The following is an 18679-nucleotide window of genomic DNA, read 5'->3' on the forward strand; positions in this document are numbered from 1 at the left end:
CTATGAATAGCATGTTTCACTGTCTTCACTAGTAGAAGTGGATGATGGATGTTTGACCCATGTTTTAGTGTCGCCCTCCTTTGGTTGAAACAGAGAAATACACTTTCACGTTAGGGCACACTGAACTGTTAGATCTGTACAAATATAGACACAGCCATCAATGCGAGATTTATAACAATTTATTTATTATAAAACTGCCTAAAATCAAAATAGAGCAAAGAAATATAGAAATATAAATATTTCATAGCAGTTGTTTTTCCTCACAAGGTCTTAACAAGGCAATGAAGCAAAGCGTTTTTAGGCAAAGTGTTCGCCAAAACATTTTTTGCAGGATCTTTTGCATATATTTCTTTTGCATATTTTCTAAAAGCAGCACATCAAAATATAACTAAAATGACAACACTACATTTCTTAAAGATATGCCCTTTTATCTATTGGCTTTGACCTTTGGAGAAAAAAAAAAACTAGTAAGCTACTGCCATGACACAAGTCTCTTGCTCTTGCTAAAATGATTACCTAAAGGTACTCAAGCAGTGGAAATTTAGGTCAGAAATATTGCATAATTGCTATCGGTCTGAAGAGGTTTGTTGTCTCTGAGCTGTCATGCTCCTGCTGGTTTGCTTTGAGTTTTGACGCATGCTTAGTAGTCGTCTCCCCGGCTCACTACCTCCTTGTAGGTGGGCCTGAGTAGGATGGTGTGCTCGTATTGGGCGGTGTAGCTGCCCTTGATGTCGCAGAGAGGAGGGTAGGGGTCTATGATGCCAAGGTCACACAGATTCTTCAATGCCATTAGGTACTTGCTCTCACCCAGGCGGTCCAACCAGCGGCGGCAGAATGCCAAGGTGCCAAAGTTTTCATTGATCACATTGAGCAGATGTTTAGCCCTTGGAAGTCTGAAGCACAGTGACAACACAGGGTCAAAGGTGAGACAAATTTGACAAACTAGATATGAATCTGTAGATGTAAACTAACATGCAGGTGTGATGCTCTATTCACAGTTGCTTTGGTTAGGATGATGAATTAGAATACAGAGAATAAGGAGCAAATCAACCTATAAATAGTTTTTTTTAGAATCAGTATTATGTTTTTTTTAACAGAGGGATGCGATGAAAACAGCAGGACAGACCTTATTGGCACGTGTCCCACATTGAAGTTTTTCATGTAATGTGAGCACTCCATATCATCGTGGACTGCACCTCTTCCTGTGCTGCCAAATGTCTCAATGGCGTAAGCTTCACCTTCCTGAGAAACAGTGAAAAAAAAGACAGAAAACCCTTCACTTTTTTTGTGTGCTGGGGGGAAAAATGACCCTGAAAGTCTTATAGATTACAAAATGTCTAAATTTATCTCTGTATGCAAATTTTTGGAAACGTGAGAAGGGGCAAAATCACTTCAGGGAGACAGAGAGTAAATTTAACAAAAACCTCAAGATGTCAGCGGCTGACATATTCATGAGTAGTATATTAAGGACAGCGGTGTTGTCTCTGGAGCTGTGCTTCATGCAGGTTGATTGGCTGAATTTCATTGGCATTTCGTGTCTCTATCAGTGCTGGGCTGTTGTTAGAGTCCCTGTGGTATTAGCTGATAACACTGCGACACCCTCTCTCACTGCACCGATAATCAGTCAAAGTGCTAGCAGCCCCGTGGCACGCCCAGCTGCCACTCCACCCACGCACTCCCTGATCACAAAGAGGGTAATGGCCCTGTTACACCAACACACTTCAGCTAAAAATACAACACACAAACCTGCAACATCAGCAGCAGAACCCCAACCCCTCCACGCTCCTTCCTGATGCCATCACGTAAAAAGCTGACGCAGCAACTTGCCAATTAAAATGCTCAGTTCTGTCCAAATACAGTGATGTACTGCAGCTGTGCGGACGTGAGGCAAGCATGGGCCTCACTGTTTGGGGAGATGGGAGATAGTGCAAAGCCGTGTTCCTCCTTGTTGAAGCACAAGCCTATTAATGAATTCTGGATGGCCACAATACATTGCTCTTACAGTGAAATGATGGGCTAGAGTTTTAACACGTGTTGCTACTCGATGCGGCGGGTAATTCCATTAAAGTTGTAATTAAAGTGCTGACGAGGGTGACTAAGAAGCTGTTAGAGCAGTGAATTGGAACACTTCTCCACACCCCATCGTAACCCTAACCAGCCACATGTTCTTCCAATTACACTAAAGAATTAAAAAGGGTTTATTTATATGCAAGGTCAAACAGCTAAGAACGGTTTCATTTCATATACTCCAGTAAAAAAGACTGCAGTGTTGTCCTGTGCTCCAGGCTCATTTGGCTAATTTGAAATACCAGTTTAAATCGGGTAAGCTGTGTAGACTGCTGCACAAACCTCCATCCTCGTGGCCTCTCCACCTTTTACAATAGGGACGGTCTTTCCTGAGTGTATCCTGTATTGTCCAATAGAGTGGCCATTGAGATTCCTGATAGGCTTCACTGTAAAGAGAGCAGCAAATGGAGCTTTAATAAATAAGGAGGCATTACTGAACCTGGGCATGAAGAAAGGGTGATGAATTGCCTCATAGTACCTTGATATGTTTTCCCATCTATCTCCACTTCATAGGACTCCATGACCTCCTGAATGGTCTCGCCAACATCACAAAGGCGCACATCAATTCCTGCAAACTGGGACAGAGACATATTTACATTCCTAACACAGAGACATCCTGGATAGTAAGAAATATTTGGCTCTCCCGTTTGGGGAGCAGTGACGAAACAAGTTGCAGTAAGATGCACAAACTCCAAAGTTGTTACTGAGGAATTAATAAGGTATAAATCAGAAACTAACCGCTGATAAACAGTTCCTGTATAGCAATAAATAAATGCCTATAAAATAAATCATGAATGGTTATTTGACAGGTTGATAAGATAAGATATTTAATGATCTGTTCCTAAATATACATAAATCTGTACACTGAATACTTTAATGAATCATTCCTGAACTCGGAATCAGGTGTTAAGTTTATTGCACAGCTCATATCTCCTCACTTTATTTGTGATTATTTGTTTCTCAGTGCACTTCATAGTTATGATGTATATATGTTATATATAGCACTATATTACTATTATATTTGTTTTTCATGCTCCATATTGTAAACAGTAGATGCTCATAATGTATATTAGTATGTGTAGTCTCGTCAGTACCAGGGGATCAACTGATACTTAAAGCATATAAATGGTCTTTACCATGTCTATTATCTATACTACACATCTGGCTCTGTACTTCCTTTTACTACTGTACTTCAATATAGATAATAATATAAGATGCAGTGTATCTTATCTTAGTCATTGCTTTCTCAACTAATTCCATAAAACCAAATTGAAGGGATAACATGATCAAATTAAAACACTTAGAAGTTACACCCAAGATGTTAAAAAACAGAAATCATTTAAAAACCAAAGCAAGAAATTCCCCATAACATAAAAAATACATTTAAATCTAAAAACACATCACCACACGGCAGTACATAAAACAGCCTAATAAAACCTTCAGTTCCAGTAAAACGTTTTCTCATTCAAGGAAATGACAAAGTGTGTCCAAACGTTCGACTTGTACTGTATGTCAAAACACCTACACAAGTACAACAAGGACAATTTTAATGGCTAAAGTAAAAATGTCATTGCAAATTTCATTATAGGTCTGTGACCCTATTACAGAAAGAAGTCCTAACTTTACTTCTATAAATGTCTTTCGTTTTCTAACAACTGTGATGTGAGATGGATAGCTGCTCCACAACATGGCTGCAGCGTAAAAAAAGGAGTTTCTGGCTACATTTTTTACATGAGGTGCTTTACATGAACACACACTGGCCCTGGTATTATAGTTACACTGAGTATGGACCGTTGCTATATGTAAAAACAAGTATTAAGGAGCATACACATTGATAATATTGTATACAAAATATAATGCATATACATTAGCATATACATATGTTACTATACTAAATAAGTGCATCATGTTAGTAGGAATCATTACTTTATGAATTTGCCTTCATTTTTGTGTCACATCAAGTGAATAATAAAATCATCCTACCTAAGTTACACGTAGTACTAACTTGGCTACCTGGGTAATGCTTCTAATAGTATCACTAATATTAATAATAATATTTATTTGTCTGGCCATCTATCATTAGTTATTGAATGACACAAGCCAGAGAGAACTTTAAACACTTTTTTTTACTCATCTTAATATTATTTTAGAGGTTATAGATATACATACAAATGTGCTCTAATATTCTTGTTTCTCTGTAGCTACTCAGGACTTTGTGTATCTTAATTTAAAGTACTGCCAACATTTAAAGTAATACGGATGGAAAATAGCAACTTGTTAAAACCCGGTGCAATGCATCTCTCCTTGTTTTATACAGGTTTAATGTTTTATTGCGCACTGTCCCTGTCCCTGTTCAAATAAAAATAAAAGATGTAAACACCATACATTGTAGAAGAAAGTGTTACCTTGATGCCAGTGTTAGTTGCATCTCTCACAGCCTCCAGCAGCCTGTCATACTTTGGATTGAAAGTGACGGTGAAGGCACAGTCTATTATCCGACCTGGAAGACCAAACATCTTAGTTATTCGAAACAGGTGTTACACAGGGATGAAGAAATCTGTCTGAGTTTGGCCTCCGTTGTCTTATATATATATATGTATTTTATTCTGCTTGATCGAGGAGAGTGAGGTGGTGCTCCTAATTTGTTTTGGTTATGGTGACACTTTGCGCTGCTTTGTCTTATGGAATTGAGACATCTAATTTTGTGCATTAATGCAACGATGCAAAAGGCTACGAGACCCCTTCAATTTGTACAGCAAATGATTCTGTAGTTTCTAATGTTAATTTTAAAAAAATCCAACCACATCAGATGATAATTTCGCAGCCCTGTTCAGCATGCATTAATTCAGAAAATGAGGAAGTTAATTAACTTACGAGAACAGTTTATTTCAGGCATTAAGTATTATAATCTTATCATCGTTTTACTGTGTCATAATAAATGCCAAGTGTGGAACAGCACAGCACAACTCCAAAAGCACTTAAATAGTTATTAGTGAGCTCTCACCATTGATGTGTGTTCCAAAGTCAATTTTGCAGACATCGTCATAGCGCAGCACCGTGGGGTCTCCTGCGTTGGGGGTGTAGTGGGCAGCACAGTGGTTGATGGAGCAACCAGTGGGGAAGGCCAGGCCTGCCTTTAGCCCGTTTTCTTTGATGAGCCTCCTGGAGCAGTCTTCCAGCTTCTCACTGTCAGAGAGAAGCAGCACAAAGGGACAATGGATGACAGGAACAATGAGACTGTTGTCAGGGAAGACAAAGTAGCCAGAAAACGTTGAAAGCCCAAAGCAATTCTCCTGCTTTCCCTGATTATTACAACAAAGACATGCTGCAACCATATTAATATCAATCTCCAGACTCAGTATGAGAGGGCATGATTAAAGTCTCATCAATCAGTCAGTGGATGCCTCACCAAATGTCAATCATAGTCATCCCTGGTTTGATCCAGCTCCTGACGTAGGAGCGGACCTGCCGGTGTGCCTCAGCTGCCTGCCTGAAATCACTCCACATCTCCTCATTGGCCATGTCCAGTGCCCGCTTCTCCTCACTGGTGGTCCGCCACGCTGCGCTGCGCCTGGTGGGAGGTAGACAGGCATACGACAGGCATTTTTTCATTATACAAATATTTGTAATGAAGGTATGGTATCCAGCAACACTCTTGCAGAAACTCTGCACAGGTGCAAACGATATTGATACTTTAACATGGGTGAAATCTGACACAGTTAATCCATCTACTCCTGAAACATTAATATATAAATAAGTACAAAGCAGAGAGACCTAAATAAAAACTAGACATGTCACACAGTGTAAGACCACTGCTGAGTGTGAGGGACAATATGGAGGTCACACACCCGTCTTTTGATGGGGGATATTCACACTCCTCTCCCTTTGGAAAGTCTCCGTTGGGATAGAGCTCACAAATAGGAACTGAGGGAGGGTCAGTCTGTCCCTTCACTATGGCCCAGATAGAGAGAAGGAGAAACAGAGGAAAGCAGCGGGAGAGAGCAAAGAAATCACAAGTTATCCTCACCTACATTTTATGACATTGATACTTTATCTTATCTTTAGAATAATTGTGCATCCCTAGCTTACAGATCAATTAAGCCACCTTTGAGTAAAAGAAGACACACTGAATTATATCACTATAAAAATGTGAAAGTATGAAAACCAATAGTGGGTTATATTGATGTATATGCAGGGTATTTTTAGGGTCACTTACTTTCTGCTGCTGTAACACTGACATTACTGTGCTGTCATTAATTTTGTCCTGTCTGCTCGACACATTTTGTCCTGCACCTCCTGTGTCAGTTCTGCATTTTGTAAACCTCGACACCAATTAACCAAGTCAAACTGTTATTGTGCACCTGTTGTATTTACCTAATGGTTTCAACTAATCCTGCAGCAATCAATTCAGGATGTAGACAAGGAAGATATTTCACGGTAGCAAGGTTTTCACAGAGTTATCAAATCTATCTACAAAACTGAAACACTGTGATGTGAACTGCAGTTTCCTTTTAAATTCTGAAACAAATAAATGCAAATTTAATTTGACCAGACACTGACAAAACAGCATCTGTACAAAGGCCTTTTGCTGCACTGAGAAAAAACTGCTTACATCCTTTCTTCTTCTTTTTCTTCTTCTTCTTCTTTCCAGTTGAGTTCTCTCCCTCTTCCCCATCTGTTGAAAGCATCATTAGTTTCAATACAGTTTGTAAAGTGAGAAATATTGACAGGGGCTTGGGCAGAACTCCCAGTGTGCTCCTGAAAATCAGATATCACATTGCAGATATGACCAGCTGAATTTCACTGTGTGTACTGAAAGTTCAGCACAATCACCACTGCAGATGATGATGATGATGAGGGTAGTGGCAAGGAGCTACCTTCTTCTCCATCTTCCTCCCTCTCTTTGTCCTCCAGTGTTTGCTGCTCCAACTGTTTTGTCACATCACCAACACCTCCGGCATCTCCATCCCCCTCAGCCTCATTTGTCCCTGCTGCAAAGTCACACACCCTCGTGCATGCATGTGCAAGTGAACACGCACGTGTACACCAGTGGCAAGCATGAACATGCATGGACACACAGAGACACACACATACACACTCAGAGTGAGTAAATTATTTGTGGTTCAGAGTCGTTTCAAGAAAGTGCATCCACTATGTTCTGAACTTGGCAGAGGCTGTGCATAATTTCTTTCTATACCTTGGGAGTCAATATTCTCAAGGGCATATGTACCTTGCAGCATTATGACATTTAGCCCTTCAAAGACAGTGCTGTGTGGACCACACTTGACTTAGGGCAGGTTCAACAACTGGGGCATTTTGGGATTTTATATTTTGACAACACGAGGCAGTAAGACTGCAATAATCAGCATGGTTTTTTGCATGAGAGTGGTTGTCATCTTATTGCACTAACACTGTGGATACTTCTATTGCATAATTTCATGCAGCTTAGAGGGATTTATAGGATAAAACATATTTAATCTGGAGTAAAATTAAAATTTCTTCCACTCATATTTTTCATATGTCAGCTTACTATCGGTTTAGATGTTAGATTCTGATTTTGAGAAAATGTCCCGTTTACAGATGAGCGCCTTCAGATCCAACATCAGCCGCTCAGAGTTGGGACAGCTGGACAGGAATACCCTCTGACAGGTTGAAAAGTCTCCTGTCCTGCATATTTGATGCTCTTGCTCCCTATCTAGCGGCACTAGAGGAGAAAATTTAGCGCTATTTCCTCCGCGATTTCTGATTGCAAAGTGATGCCTCTTACCTGGTGCGGATGCCTTATTCCTCTTCTTCTTTCTTCTCTTTTTCTTTAATGATTCCGAGGTATCTGCATCTTCTCTTTCATCGTTCAAGTCGTCCCCGTTGAGAAGTTGAGGCTCCACTTCATGCTGTAGCTGTAGCTCCGCCATGATCAGCGACTGAGAGATGAAGTGACGCATAAACTGCTGGGAGCCTCCAGCGGTCAAAGCAGAAAAGTGTGCTGGGGGCAGCTGAGCCAATAATGAGCTATTAGACAATCTCTGTGCAACAACTTGACCCGAATAGATCCTCCCCTGTTCCGAGCCTACGAGGAGAAAAAAACAAACTTTAATTTATCATTCGTTTTGCAAATTGGGACAAACTGTAATAGGGCAGCAACACTAGCCTATCCCTGTGTATTCTGTATGGAGGTTAAATGCTTGGTTATGTGACTATCATGTATTGATACATGCTGCATCGCATGCTAAAAATAATCACTTTCTCTGACCATTCAATTCCTGAATCAAATGTTACCTGACTGTGCGCACCTGTGACTGCAGCTCCTTAGTGGCCACTTGTGAGTAAGCGTCACTTCTTCCCCTTTTGTCTGTCCACATTGCCACACACTTAGAAACCTTATCTGTTCTTATTGTGAGTGATGTTTTGTTGTTTGTATTGTGTCACAGATGGGGCTTTGAATTTGATGCCCGGAGTCGATCATTAATGGTGCGTAACGTGAGTATTTGAAGCGGGCGTAGAACAGTCAATGTATCCAAGCAACCAGCCAGCACACTGAGTGGACAGGTGCACGTTGACAGTATAGTGAAAGGTGGATTTTAAGGCACTTCAATTGGGTTATGTTGCTATTGTTTTGCTGCAAGGACGTATAGTATAGCCTGCTGTGTTTTTTCTGACAGTGGGACATCTTCAACACATTCCTGTGGATTTCTTTCTTTCTTTTTCTTTCTTTTTTTCTTTTTTTTTTAGAGAGGGGGGGCAATGACTTCATTTGGTGCGCTGACAGAATGCAGCACTGGTCCTTTGTATTTCTTTGACCAGGTGGGCTAATGATTCATTTTGCTGACTGTGGGTTACAAGGACCTGCAATACATTAACCATTTAATTTACCTTTCCTCAGCCAACAAGACGCAACCGAATTAAAAGGACAAGGAGCAGCATTTTATATTTTAATGTTGCAAATGAGGGAGAACAGTTGGAACAAGCAATAAAAAGGTAATTCACCTGCAACAAATGTTCTTCTACACTTTTGTTTCTGATCAATTTGTCAATTACATTTTGTATTTCCTCCCCTATTTAGTTTAGATCCAGACAATGGCAACAAAGAAGGTAAAAGTGATGAGCCCACACAGAGGCTGACAGGTGAAACATGTGGGGATGGTAAACCTGATACCTCCTCTGCTGTCGGTGGTGCACTAAATATGAAGAACCACGATCCGATGGACACATACAAGCGAGCAGCCCCCCTGTTATTAAATGAGTTGGCTCGCCTACTTTCCCAACACAAGTGGACCGAGGAGGGGTGTCTTCCACATGGGATTGTAAATATTCTGAATTACTCCTGGCAGGATCTGACTGCTGGGGCTGCTCACTTGAAAAGTCCGAGGTGGACTGACAGACGACGAAAGTCTAAAGAGTCCCTGAAGTTTGACAAAGCTTCCCGTCAGGTGTCTGCTGATGACGAGATGGAGATTGGAGAAAGTAACTCATTTGTTGGACATATTTCTCCCCCTGAGAGAAAAACACAACACAGCTCTAATCCACGCATGAAAAAGCGCAAATCAAACTCCAGTAGAGGTAAATGAGTCCTTGGGTCCAAGTTATGGAAGTCAATTTCTGCCAGGAAAACAAAACAACAAAAAAATGGATGAGACATGCTTGAAATTAATTAATTAACAATTGTTCTTGTCTTGTGACAAATGGCCTCACAGCCTGCATCTCAAAACACATACATTATAAAGGGTATACATTGCAACCAATGGCTTCTTTAATGGTTAATAAATAATGTATTAATTCTTTAAACATAAAAAATAAGCCACTGATAAGGGTAGCTTTTGTCGGATTGTGAAAAATCAATTTGGTTGGTGTATGTCCTCCTCTAGTATAATTTGTACTTTAGCTCTTCAATTCACCAGGAGGATCCCATTCAAGGACAGTAGGAGTACTTACCTTGTAGAAAAAGACTGCAGCGTATCAGAATTAAAGCCAATGAATGAACAAGTTCAACAACTACAGACTAGGCCATGAGAAAATGAGGTGAATGTATAACTGCAGATTGGATTCTTAGGCATTAATAAAGGGTCACATGTCACTTTGCAGATAATCAGATCTGCAGGTATAAATGTTTGTAAGTCATTAATTCTCGGTTCTACTCCCACTGCAGTAATCAATCAGGTTGTTTGTTTTAATAAATTGTTGGCTAGATAAAAACACCAGAGGATAAACATCAACCAAAGGGCTTTTTCATAACCTTGCAACCTAAAAGTTGTTTTCACGAATGAATGTCTTATTTTTAATGTATAAAGTATTGATAAAGCATCTGCTAATAACTAATAAATCCAATCTGTATTAGACACACCGTTAATATTGAATATATTATTACAAAAATGCTGCTTCAAGAGTGGAAAATTAGCAGTGAGTATGACTGAATTTTACAGTCCCTCATTTTAACTGAAAATATGTCTCTGTATGACTCAGTCGAGGCAGAAAATGACAATGAAAAGTAATTTCTCCCGACCTTTTAAGACTGAACTTGAGAGCTGCTTGGGGAAGTGAGAGGATTGGTTTACCTGATAGGACAAAGTAGCTGGTAGCTGCATGGGCACAGATGTACTTCTGCCTGTTAATCAGTTACAGAGCTATTGAGTTACATTATTAAGTTCCCTGATGTAACTGGTTGTGACTCAATATAAGATCCAGTTGATTTTAAGACCTCGGGTGATATGTTGACTAAAAGTGCCATATTTCTCTTTGTTTCCTAACAGCTCACACTTCCACAACCATCAGCTTCTCCATCTCATCCAGCAGCTGTAAGGATCCAGGTATGGCATTGGGCTGAAGCATTGTGTTAATGACAGCTACAGACTGCTGTGCCCCCGCTGTTTAAACTGAATTTGATTCATGTCCAGGGTGGATCATTCAGCCAAAGCAGCCCTCCTGTGACGCACGTCAGAGGATGAGCTTATGTCAGTGGGTGGTAGAGCGACTGCAGGCAGCAAGAAATCCAGAGTATGTTTTTGACCTGTGTTGCTGCATTTATTATAAAAGTGTGTCAAATGAGGGTTTATGTTCCAAAATGTAATGTAATCAGACAGTTCGTCCACAGCTTTAGTCCAGACTGAAATATCTTAATAACTAACTGATAGATTGCCATGACATTTGGGACATATATTCGCAATTCCCAGAGGATCCTACAGACTTTGGTGATGCCCTGTCTTTTCCTCTAGTGCCCACAGCAGGTCTCTTAACCAGTCACATACAGTCACAAGTAGATGGACTGACACAACATTTTTGTATTCATGTTGTCAGATGATGAATCCTAACTTGTTGATCCTGACACCACCATGAGGTTGATATTTGTGGTCTTGTGTGAAATGTCTTAAAAACTGTCAGATGAATTGCCTTGAAATTTGGAAAATACATTCATGTCCCCCTCAGGACAAATTATAATACCTTTGTAACCTCCCTCAACCCACCCCTGACTTTTCATCTAGCCTCATCATCACATCAATTTGTCCAAGACTTTCCAATCAAATATCTGCAGGACCCATCCATCTTAACTGTAATTTGTTCTTAGTGCTCATTAGCAAATGTTAGCATGCTAACATGCTGAACTAAGCAAGTAAGTAAAATTTAATTTGTGTAGCCCCTTTCACAGTTAGAAAATCACAAAGTGCTTTAAAACGAACTAAGATGACAAACATGATACCTGATAATGCCTAACTGAAGTTCATCTCTCAGTTTTGGTGAGTGATGGCTCTCAGTTAGCACATGAGAAATCCTTACTTATTTTTACAATTGCAAGTCTCATTTTGCAATATACCTTTCACAAATGATAAATCTTACTCAGTTCTGTGGGAAAGCAGTGATTTAAGCATAAAAATGACTTAATCTTCACACAGAAAACTGCACACAGCTGAACAGGATCTGAACAAACCACTCATACTCCGTCACTATGGTGACGCAAAGGCAAAATTGAAGGACAAGAGAACGAGGAGTAAACCTTCCACTCTAGTTAACGGGATGCCCCAGATACCAGAAGCGAAGCAGCAGGATCCAGCCCGGAAGAAACTACACTACAGAATCAACGACGGTTCCTCATTCATATAGTATCCTTCTCTCATCATGTTTATTCATAATTTTTTCTTGTAGTTTTCCAAGAAATAAATGTTGTGTAGGGCATATGGGAAATGTGTCACTGCACGTCACCCTTTGACCCTTGATCCCGGTCTCTCAGCTACCCATCTGGTTGTATGGCAGTGTGCCAGAGCCACTCAGGTCTGCCCTGCAGAGGCTTATACACCAACGTGTTCAGTGACAGCGAATGTCCCGTTATCCTGGCTACTATCACAGCCTTTGGGTGCGGGTCTGTAACACATCCTCTGAGGTGAGTTCATAGCTGATATATGAGATCTTCTGTATAAATGAAACATCCTGTCTTTAATCGTTTATGTGTGACAGCTTTACAATGTAATCCCTCCTTGTCTGTTCCTGCAGCTCCGCCATTACAGCAGTGTGGGACCAGGATGGTGGATTCATTTGTGACCATTGTGGGAGCATAACTAAGGAGTGGAGCTGGCAGACAGACCGTACACCGAGGGAAAAGATTGTTATACATGTGAGAGAGCAGTCACAGTGCTTTAACATTTGAGAACACTACATTTTTAATATCTATGTCACATAAGCAGCTGGGAATTATGTCCACTGTCTTTGTGTTATAAATAAAGTCAAGGTTTAGAAAGAAAGAAAGAAAGAAAGAAAGAAAGAAAGAAAGAAAGAAAGAAATTCTTTCCTCTTGTGAAGTCAAATCTTCACTTGTTTTCGTGCAACAACTCTGTGTCAGTGTCTAAACTGCTGTGCATCAACTTAAAAATATATTGCATTGAAAACAAGCCAGAGGTAATCTCCAGACAAGAAAGATATTTAGTGACAAGCTTAGTCAGTAGGACTAAAGATCTGAGGCGCACCTGTCATGTGAGATGTATGTAAGATGTACGTGTGGGAAATGTCACATTTAGGCAGGAGATGTCGGGTATGACGCATGACCTACTCAAGAGATTCATCTTTCGTCATGGCTGCTGGCTTTGTTTTAGAGCGCGTTCACTGCATGCAGATTAGATGGCCATGGATGAATTCAGCACAGTTTATGCGCGCTCAGAATACTGAAACTTATTTTTTCAAGATTGTTGCCATTTTAAAGTAACCTGTAAATTTGTCTTTTTGGCTGCTACAGCTGTCAGATCTGATCTCTGTGCTGTTGCTCAGTGGAACTTCTGCTATGCTCAGCTTCAGGTGTGACGATGAAAGTGTTCAACTCCCTCTTTCTGCTCTGTCTAACATGAATCCATCAAAGGAAATGGTGAGAATGAGACTGTCTAATAGATGACAAAAACAAGCTAAAAGATTTTTGATAAACAATGCTGCTTTGCTTTGGCAGACTTGTTTGCAGACAGATGGGAAGTTCACCTCTGATACTGCTCAAGACCTGCAGACAAGGAATGTGAAATCCCCTGTTGTGGTCATAGAAAGCAGGAGGAACCTGACACTAACGCCTGTAAGAGACTTTTTATGATATTAATGTTTGAGTGTTTTAAGGATAAGGACTTTAATGACATCAGGCCAGTTCTAGACTGTTCTTTTGACGATCAGATGTTTTGATGTCAAGAAAGACTAAAATCTGGAGCATCTAACAGTTCTGCAGATGCCTTCATTGAGTCCATTTGCACAGAGAAGCATGCTAAATGTCTTATGTTGTTCTATATCATATAAGCTACCATGCGTATAATGATGTTTGGCAGGTGTCTGTGTGCTCCCAGGATGTCTTCCAGATGGTTAGAGAGGTGGAGGGGCTGGAGGAGCCATCAGCACAGTGGAGAAGAGGAGGGCATGCTGGCAGGGATCTGAAGAGACTTCAACAGAGAGCACGAAAGGCCCTTGATGACTGGCTGGACTATTATCGTGTGGCTATTGGTATGTACCAGCTCTGAGCATGTGAACACAGCCTTTCAAGCTTTATTGAAATATGTGATCAAACTAATACACTTCATGGTGAAATTTGCAGTGAAAATAAAAGTAACTCTGAGCTAATCTGACCTGCTAAGGTTGTTTCAAGTAGTTGAATGAAGCAAAAAGTTACAGTATCACCTCATCCTGCAAACTCAACATTATTGAATAGTTCCATCAGGATCTTGTTCACGGTCACTTGTGTCACTCACTGTCTCTGTGCATTTCTGATTGACCTTTTTCTCTCCTTCAGGTATCAAGTATCCTGACACGAAGCGGATGCCAGATGCCCCACTGAGGACCAGGCTGAGGAAAGAGGTACAGTTAGCTACTCTGCCCTCCCTGAACCCACCTGAATGTGCAGATGCTGAGCCTGTCCAGCAAGAGGAGAGTAGGAGTGAGCTACAGGAGCTGCACAGAGAGACCACTGCAGAGAGACCACCAGCAGAGAGACCAATGGACTCCTCAGTCAAGCTGCCAAGGTGCACACTGTGCTCAGTTACTGTAGGACCAGGATGTTTGAGGAAAGTCCTGTGTCAACATTTAAGGTCTTTAGAGTAAAAAAAAAAATGTTAAAGGAATAGTTTGACATTTTCTGACCAATGATTGTTTTCTTTCTAACACTTTTTAGATGAGAAAAAGTGATAGCACTCTCATATCTGTCTGTCAGATATGAAGCTGGAGCTAGGAGATGGTTAAGTTAGCTTAGCTTAAAGACTGGAAACATATGGGGAAACTGCTAGCATAGCTCTAATTAAAACGTTTTGGCTTTAGGGGACCTTCTGAAAGAAATAGTCCAGCACATAATCATCCATAAAACTACATATTGTCATTTTTATACTTCAGACAAACGAGATGTAATAGTTAATTTGTGAACTTAAGAGGTTCCCCGTTTCCCCCTGCTAAGTGTCCCGTGGCTCCACCTTTGTATTTATCAGACATGAGAGATATGAGAGTGGTATCAATTTTCTAACTTTTGGCAAGAAAGCTAATAAGTACATTTCCCAAAATGTTGACATATTCCTTTAAAGGGGTACCATGCCAGGGATTGGGGACTTTAAACTTTTAACAGAAGCGATATAAACCGTGGGCATGAACGACAAGCGGAAGACAGGCAGAAAATGTGAAACAAAAGAATGGCATTATGGATATTTTAGGATATAAGATAGTAGATAGATATAGGATAGTATTTGTGTATCTATCTATCTTTAAACAGAAACCAATTATTTTGTAATAATGATAAAACAGGCAGTTTAATTACCAGTTTGATGTGCTTGAGTTTTTTATGGGTTTTCTATGGTTGTATGATGCATTATGTAAGACCTAATAGGGGGTCGTTTCACTGTTTGACATTTTTGTTGCCAGGACGTCTAAAAAGCGAGCAAAGGAGGAGTCCTGTGTCACACAAATTGGACCCCTTCAAATTCATGGCAACATCAAACTGGAGTAAGATCCACTTGTATCACTGACAGGCGCCACAACTCATTCAAACATTATTGTTTACTGCAGTCCATAAAAGCCTTATTTACAGTGACAGCTTCACAATCCACCTCACCCTCCCAGGTCAGTGATTATTCCAAACAATCCAGAGTTGTCTGGACTATCCGCTATCACCCGCTGTCCAGCCCAGTCGTCGTTCACCCCGTCCATCCCCCTCACAGTGTGCCCTCCTCTGCTGAGAGCTGCCATGCTGGGGGAGGGGGGGCGGAGGCGGTGTTGCTGCAGCACTACAGTGATGCCAGTGGTAACAGACCTGGAGTACGATGCCTTCGTCATGGGCCAGCCTCCACACAGTCAACAGATTCTGGTGGTGTGTGTGACTCCACAATGCCAACCCATCAATACACACTCAGCACCCCACCAAGATGCGCTGGAGCATCTTTACAAGAGGAGGAACAAGCACAGAACAATGCCCTGCACTCAGGTGTAAATGCTGTCTTTATATAATGCTAAAAGCAGCAATTGTCTGCTATTTTGTTCACGTCACATATCACTGTATGTGATAAACACATTCAACCATATGTATATATGATACCCAGTTTGTCTCAATGTGTGCATTACTTATTCATTATATCAGTTAAAAATAACATCCAGATTAATTATCAAGTGTGCAGGGATTGTCTGGATACTGATGCACATTTTACAAGGACAACAAAGCTTTGCATAGGCTACAAAACAAAGAGTCAGTGAAATGCACCCTATAGTCAGCATGCTATTGTGTGCATTTTTGGTAACTGTTTTTCTTGTTTTTTCAAATCCAGTGCCAGATGGACTCATTTCGCCTGGTGAGATATGAGACGTCAACAGGGAAAAGCAGCTGTGGAGTCGAGAACATCCTGCTGCAGCAACGGCACAATGCTGCTCCTGGGATGATCCTGGTCAGTAAACCCACTGCAGCGTTGGCCAAAGGCTACATCCTCTGCACACTGCATGTTTCCAGGGATCCCACTGGGTGGCAGCAGTGCTCGACTAAAGCACGGAGGCGATAGCAGTTGGGGGATGGGCTGAGGAGGACTATAGTAAGATGCTGTCCTCTCCAACCATCCCAGTCATTTATTATAAAGGTACTGTAGGCTGACAAGCAGTGAGGGATGGCACCTCTTAATTACAAAAGGGAGCTTTAATTTTAAGCGCTGCCCAAAGTCATGACAGCTGCTCCACTGATTTTTGCAGTAAGATGAAAATCCCTCCTTCAGTCCATAAATCAAACTGAAACTACAAGAATAACTGTGACATGGAACTGTGTTTGCACTTAAAGGCCCAGAGGTGTTACTCAGAAATCAGAAAGAGCAGCCATTATGATTGACAGGATACTGAGTTCACACACTGTAGGTTCCTCTGATGTGAAATCAATCAGTATGTGAATCATGTTTCCCAATTTTCCACACATATAATGTAAATTCTCCTTGTTAATGTGGCAGATGTACATCAGAGGGAAGTTGCTGTTTGTTGGCTACATATGCAGTGGTCACAGCTGTTCAGTCAGGGACCTTCAAAAGCAAATCTCCAGAACCAGGGGAGACTACAGATTAGGTCTGAGCCTCCCTTCAGACTACAAGTTCAGGTACTACTGCACCATACCCAGTGCACATCTTATTTACAGTAGTCTACTAACCATGTGAGTTGTGTGAAGTGACACAGAATGAAATGAAAATTATTGTCAAGGGTCATCGTGGAATTTGTAACTACAAATAAAGCACAGGTTAATTCTTTTACTAATAAACATTTTAGAAATGAGGAAAATGATTTAATTAAGTTTAAACCGCAGACTCTGCTTATATTTTCTGTCCTTTACTCGCAGTGATACAGTGAATATCCCTGCAGCCACTGATGCACCCATCTCACAAGATGCAACACTAACCAGAGATGACACAACATTGTCTGCTTTAGTGGAAATGGAAAAGGCCAATGACACGTATGTGACTGACGTAATATTTAAAATTAATAATAAATAAATAAATCTTTCTGTTTTTAGCTTATCTGTTTCTATTTTCTTTATCTGACTAAATTTGTGTGTAACATTTTTTTTCTATGAACAGAAGAAACAATCAAGTTCCTGAAGCATCACACCAACGACAGAGAGATTTTTCTATCAAACCGAAAAAGACTCCTGCATTTCCTCATGTTCCTGTTATCATGCACTAAATATGTTCTCATTGGGTGATTTTATCTGCATCAGTCCACTTGTGTTAATTTCAGAAACAAAGTCTCCAAAACGCATCAACTGTGGGTTAACACTTAAGTTAATTTGCAATAAAACTGCAGAAACCTTTGCTTAGGCTGCAGGTTGGCACCAGGAATTAGTCCTATAACTGAGATGGAAAATGCTTTTTATCTTCTGGCAGTAGGAAGCACTGTGTGCATCAGGGCAAAAGATCCATCATCAAAGATAATCAGTGACTGCTGATGTTTCATTGTTCTCTGAATGATGGACTTTTACATAAATAAGAGATACCCCGGAAATATGTGGTAATATTTTCAGTAAACATGAACAGATTTAATAAAAAAACACTTTCAGTTATGTGGTCTTCTTTTTAATATAATGCGCTCACGGCCTCACCGTGACTGTTGTGATGCATCCGTCTTCCTTCCTGTCAGATGGGGTTAAAACCGCTGACCTGGTGACAAAGTGACAGCATGATGAAAGCGCTGCAGATAAATTATGTATTTTGAGTTTTACTTCCTCAATGGTACCTCAAATATAACTTGCAAAGCATCAGCTGGCTCCCACTCACATTTCTGGTTCTTAGTAATAAGGTGTTAATTTTAGCAATGATGATGATGTATGTGGAAAGATAATGCACTGTGGAAAATCCCTGTGTAAAGATGAATAGTCACGAAGTCTTAATGTAATTTAGGTAGAAATATTGATAATTGGGAGCAGATAGTAGTAGTTTACATAGTGATAACTTAACATCTTGCCAAAGTATTCAGGATTTTACAGACTAAGCCAGACTTAATTAATGTAGCCCTAAAATACAGCTACACTTAGTTTTTCTTACATTGATTCTGCCTGTTTGTGGCTCTTTTTCTTTTTTTTTCTTTTCTGTTTGTGGCTCTTGAGGACCTCTAGTGGATTGTTTGTGGAAACAAAAGAGGAAACTCGGTGGTGTATCGCTGGCAGCCAGTG

General features: G+C 40.5%; 1 protein-coding gene across 1 annotated transcript; it reads right to left on the reverse strand.

Annotated features, from left to right (window-relative positions):
- Positions 1-233: 233 nt before the first annotated feature.
- On the reverse strand, positions 234-8049 carry LOC133982007 (methionine aminopeptidase 2-like). Its single transcript, XM_062420897.1, has 11 exons — positions 7835-8049; positions 6945-7058; positions 6680-6742; positions 5916-6018; positions 5477-5638; positions 5072-5253; positions 4473-4567; positions 2546-2642; positions 2350-2453; positions 1127-1242; positions 234-893 (listed from the first exon to the last, which is right to left on the reverse strand). The coding sequence occupies exons 1-11, from the start codon at positions 8007-8009 to the stop codon at positions 641-643; spliced, it is 1464 nt and encodes a 487-aa protein (XP_062276881.1). The 5' UTR covers positions 8010-8049; the 3' UTR covers positions 234-640.
- Between the last annotated feature and the right edge of the window lie 10630 nt (positions 8050-18679).

The sequence above is a fragment of the Scomber scombrus genome, chromosome 6 (genome assembly GCF_963691925.1).
Source record: "Scomber scombrus chromosome 6, fScoSco1.1, whole genome shotgun sequence".
In the NCBI taxonomy this organism is placed as follows: Eukaryota; Metazoa; Chordata; class Actinopteri; order Scombriformes; family Scombridae; genus Scomber; species Scomber scombrus.

Bases quoted from the DNA above. Each gene is read 5' to 3' on its own strand.
- LOC133982007 (XM_062420897.1), bottom strand. From the start codon at position 8,009: ATGCGTCACTTCATCTCTCAGTCGCTGATCATGGCGGAGCTACAGCTA. The intron at 2,454-2,545 runs GTACTATGAGGC...CTCTCTTTACAG, and splicing joins AGATGGGAAAACATATCAAG to TGAAGCCTATCAGGAATCTC. The intron at 894-1,126 runs GTCTGTCCTGCT...ACTGTGCTTCAG, and splicing joins GTGGGACACGTGCCAATAAG to ACTTCCAAGGGCTAAACATC.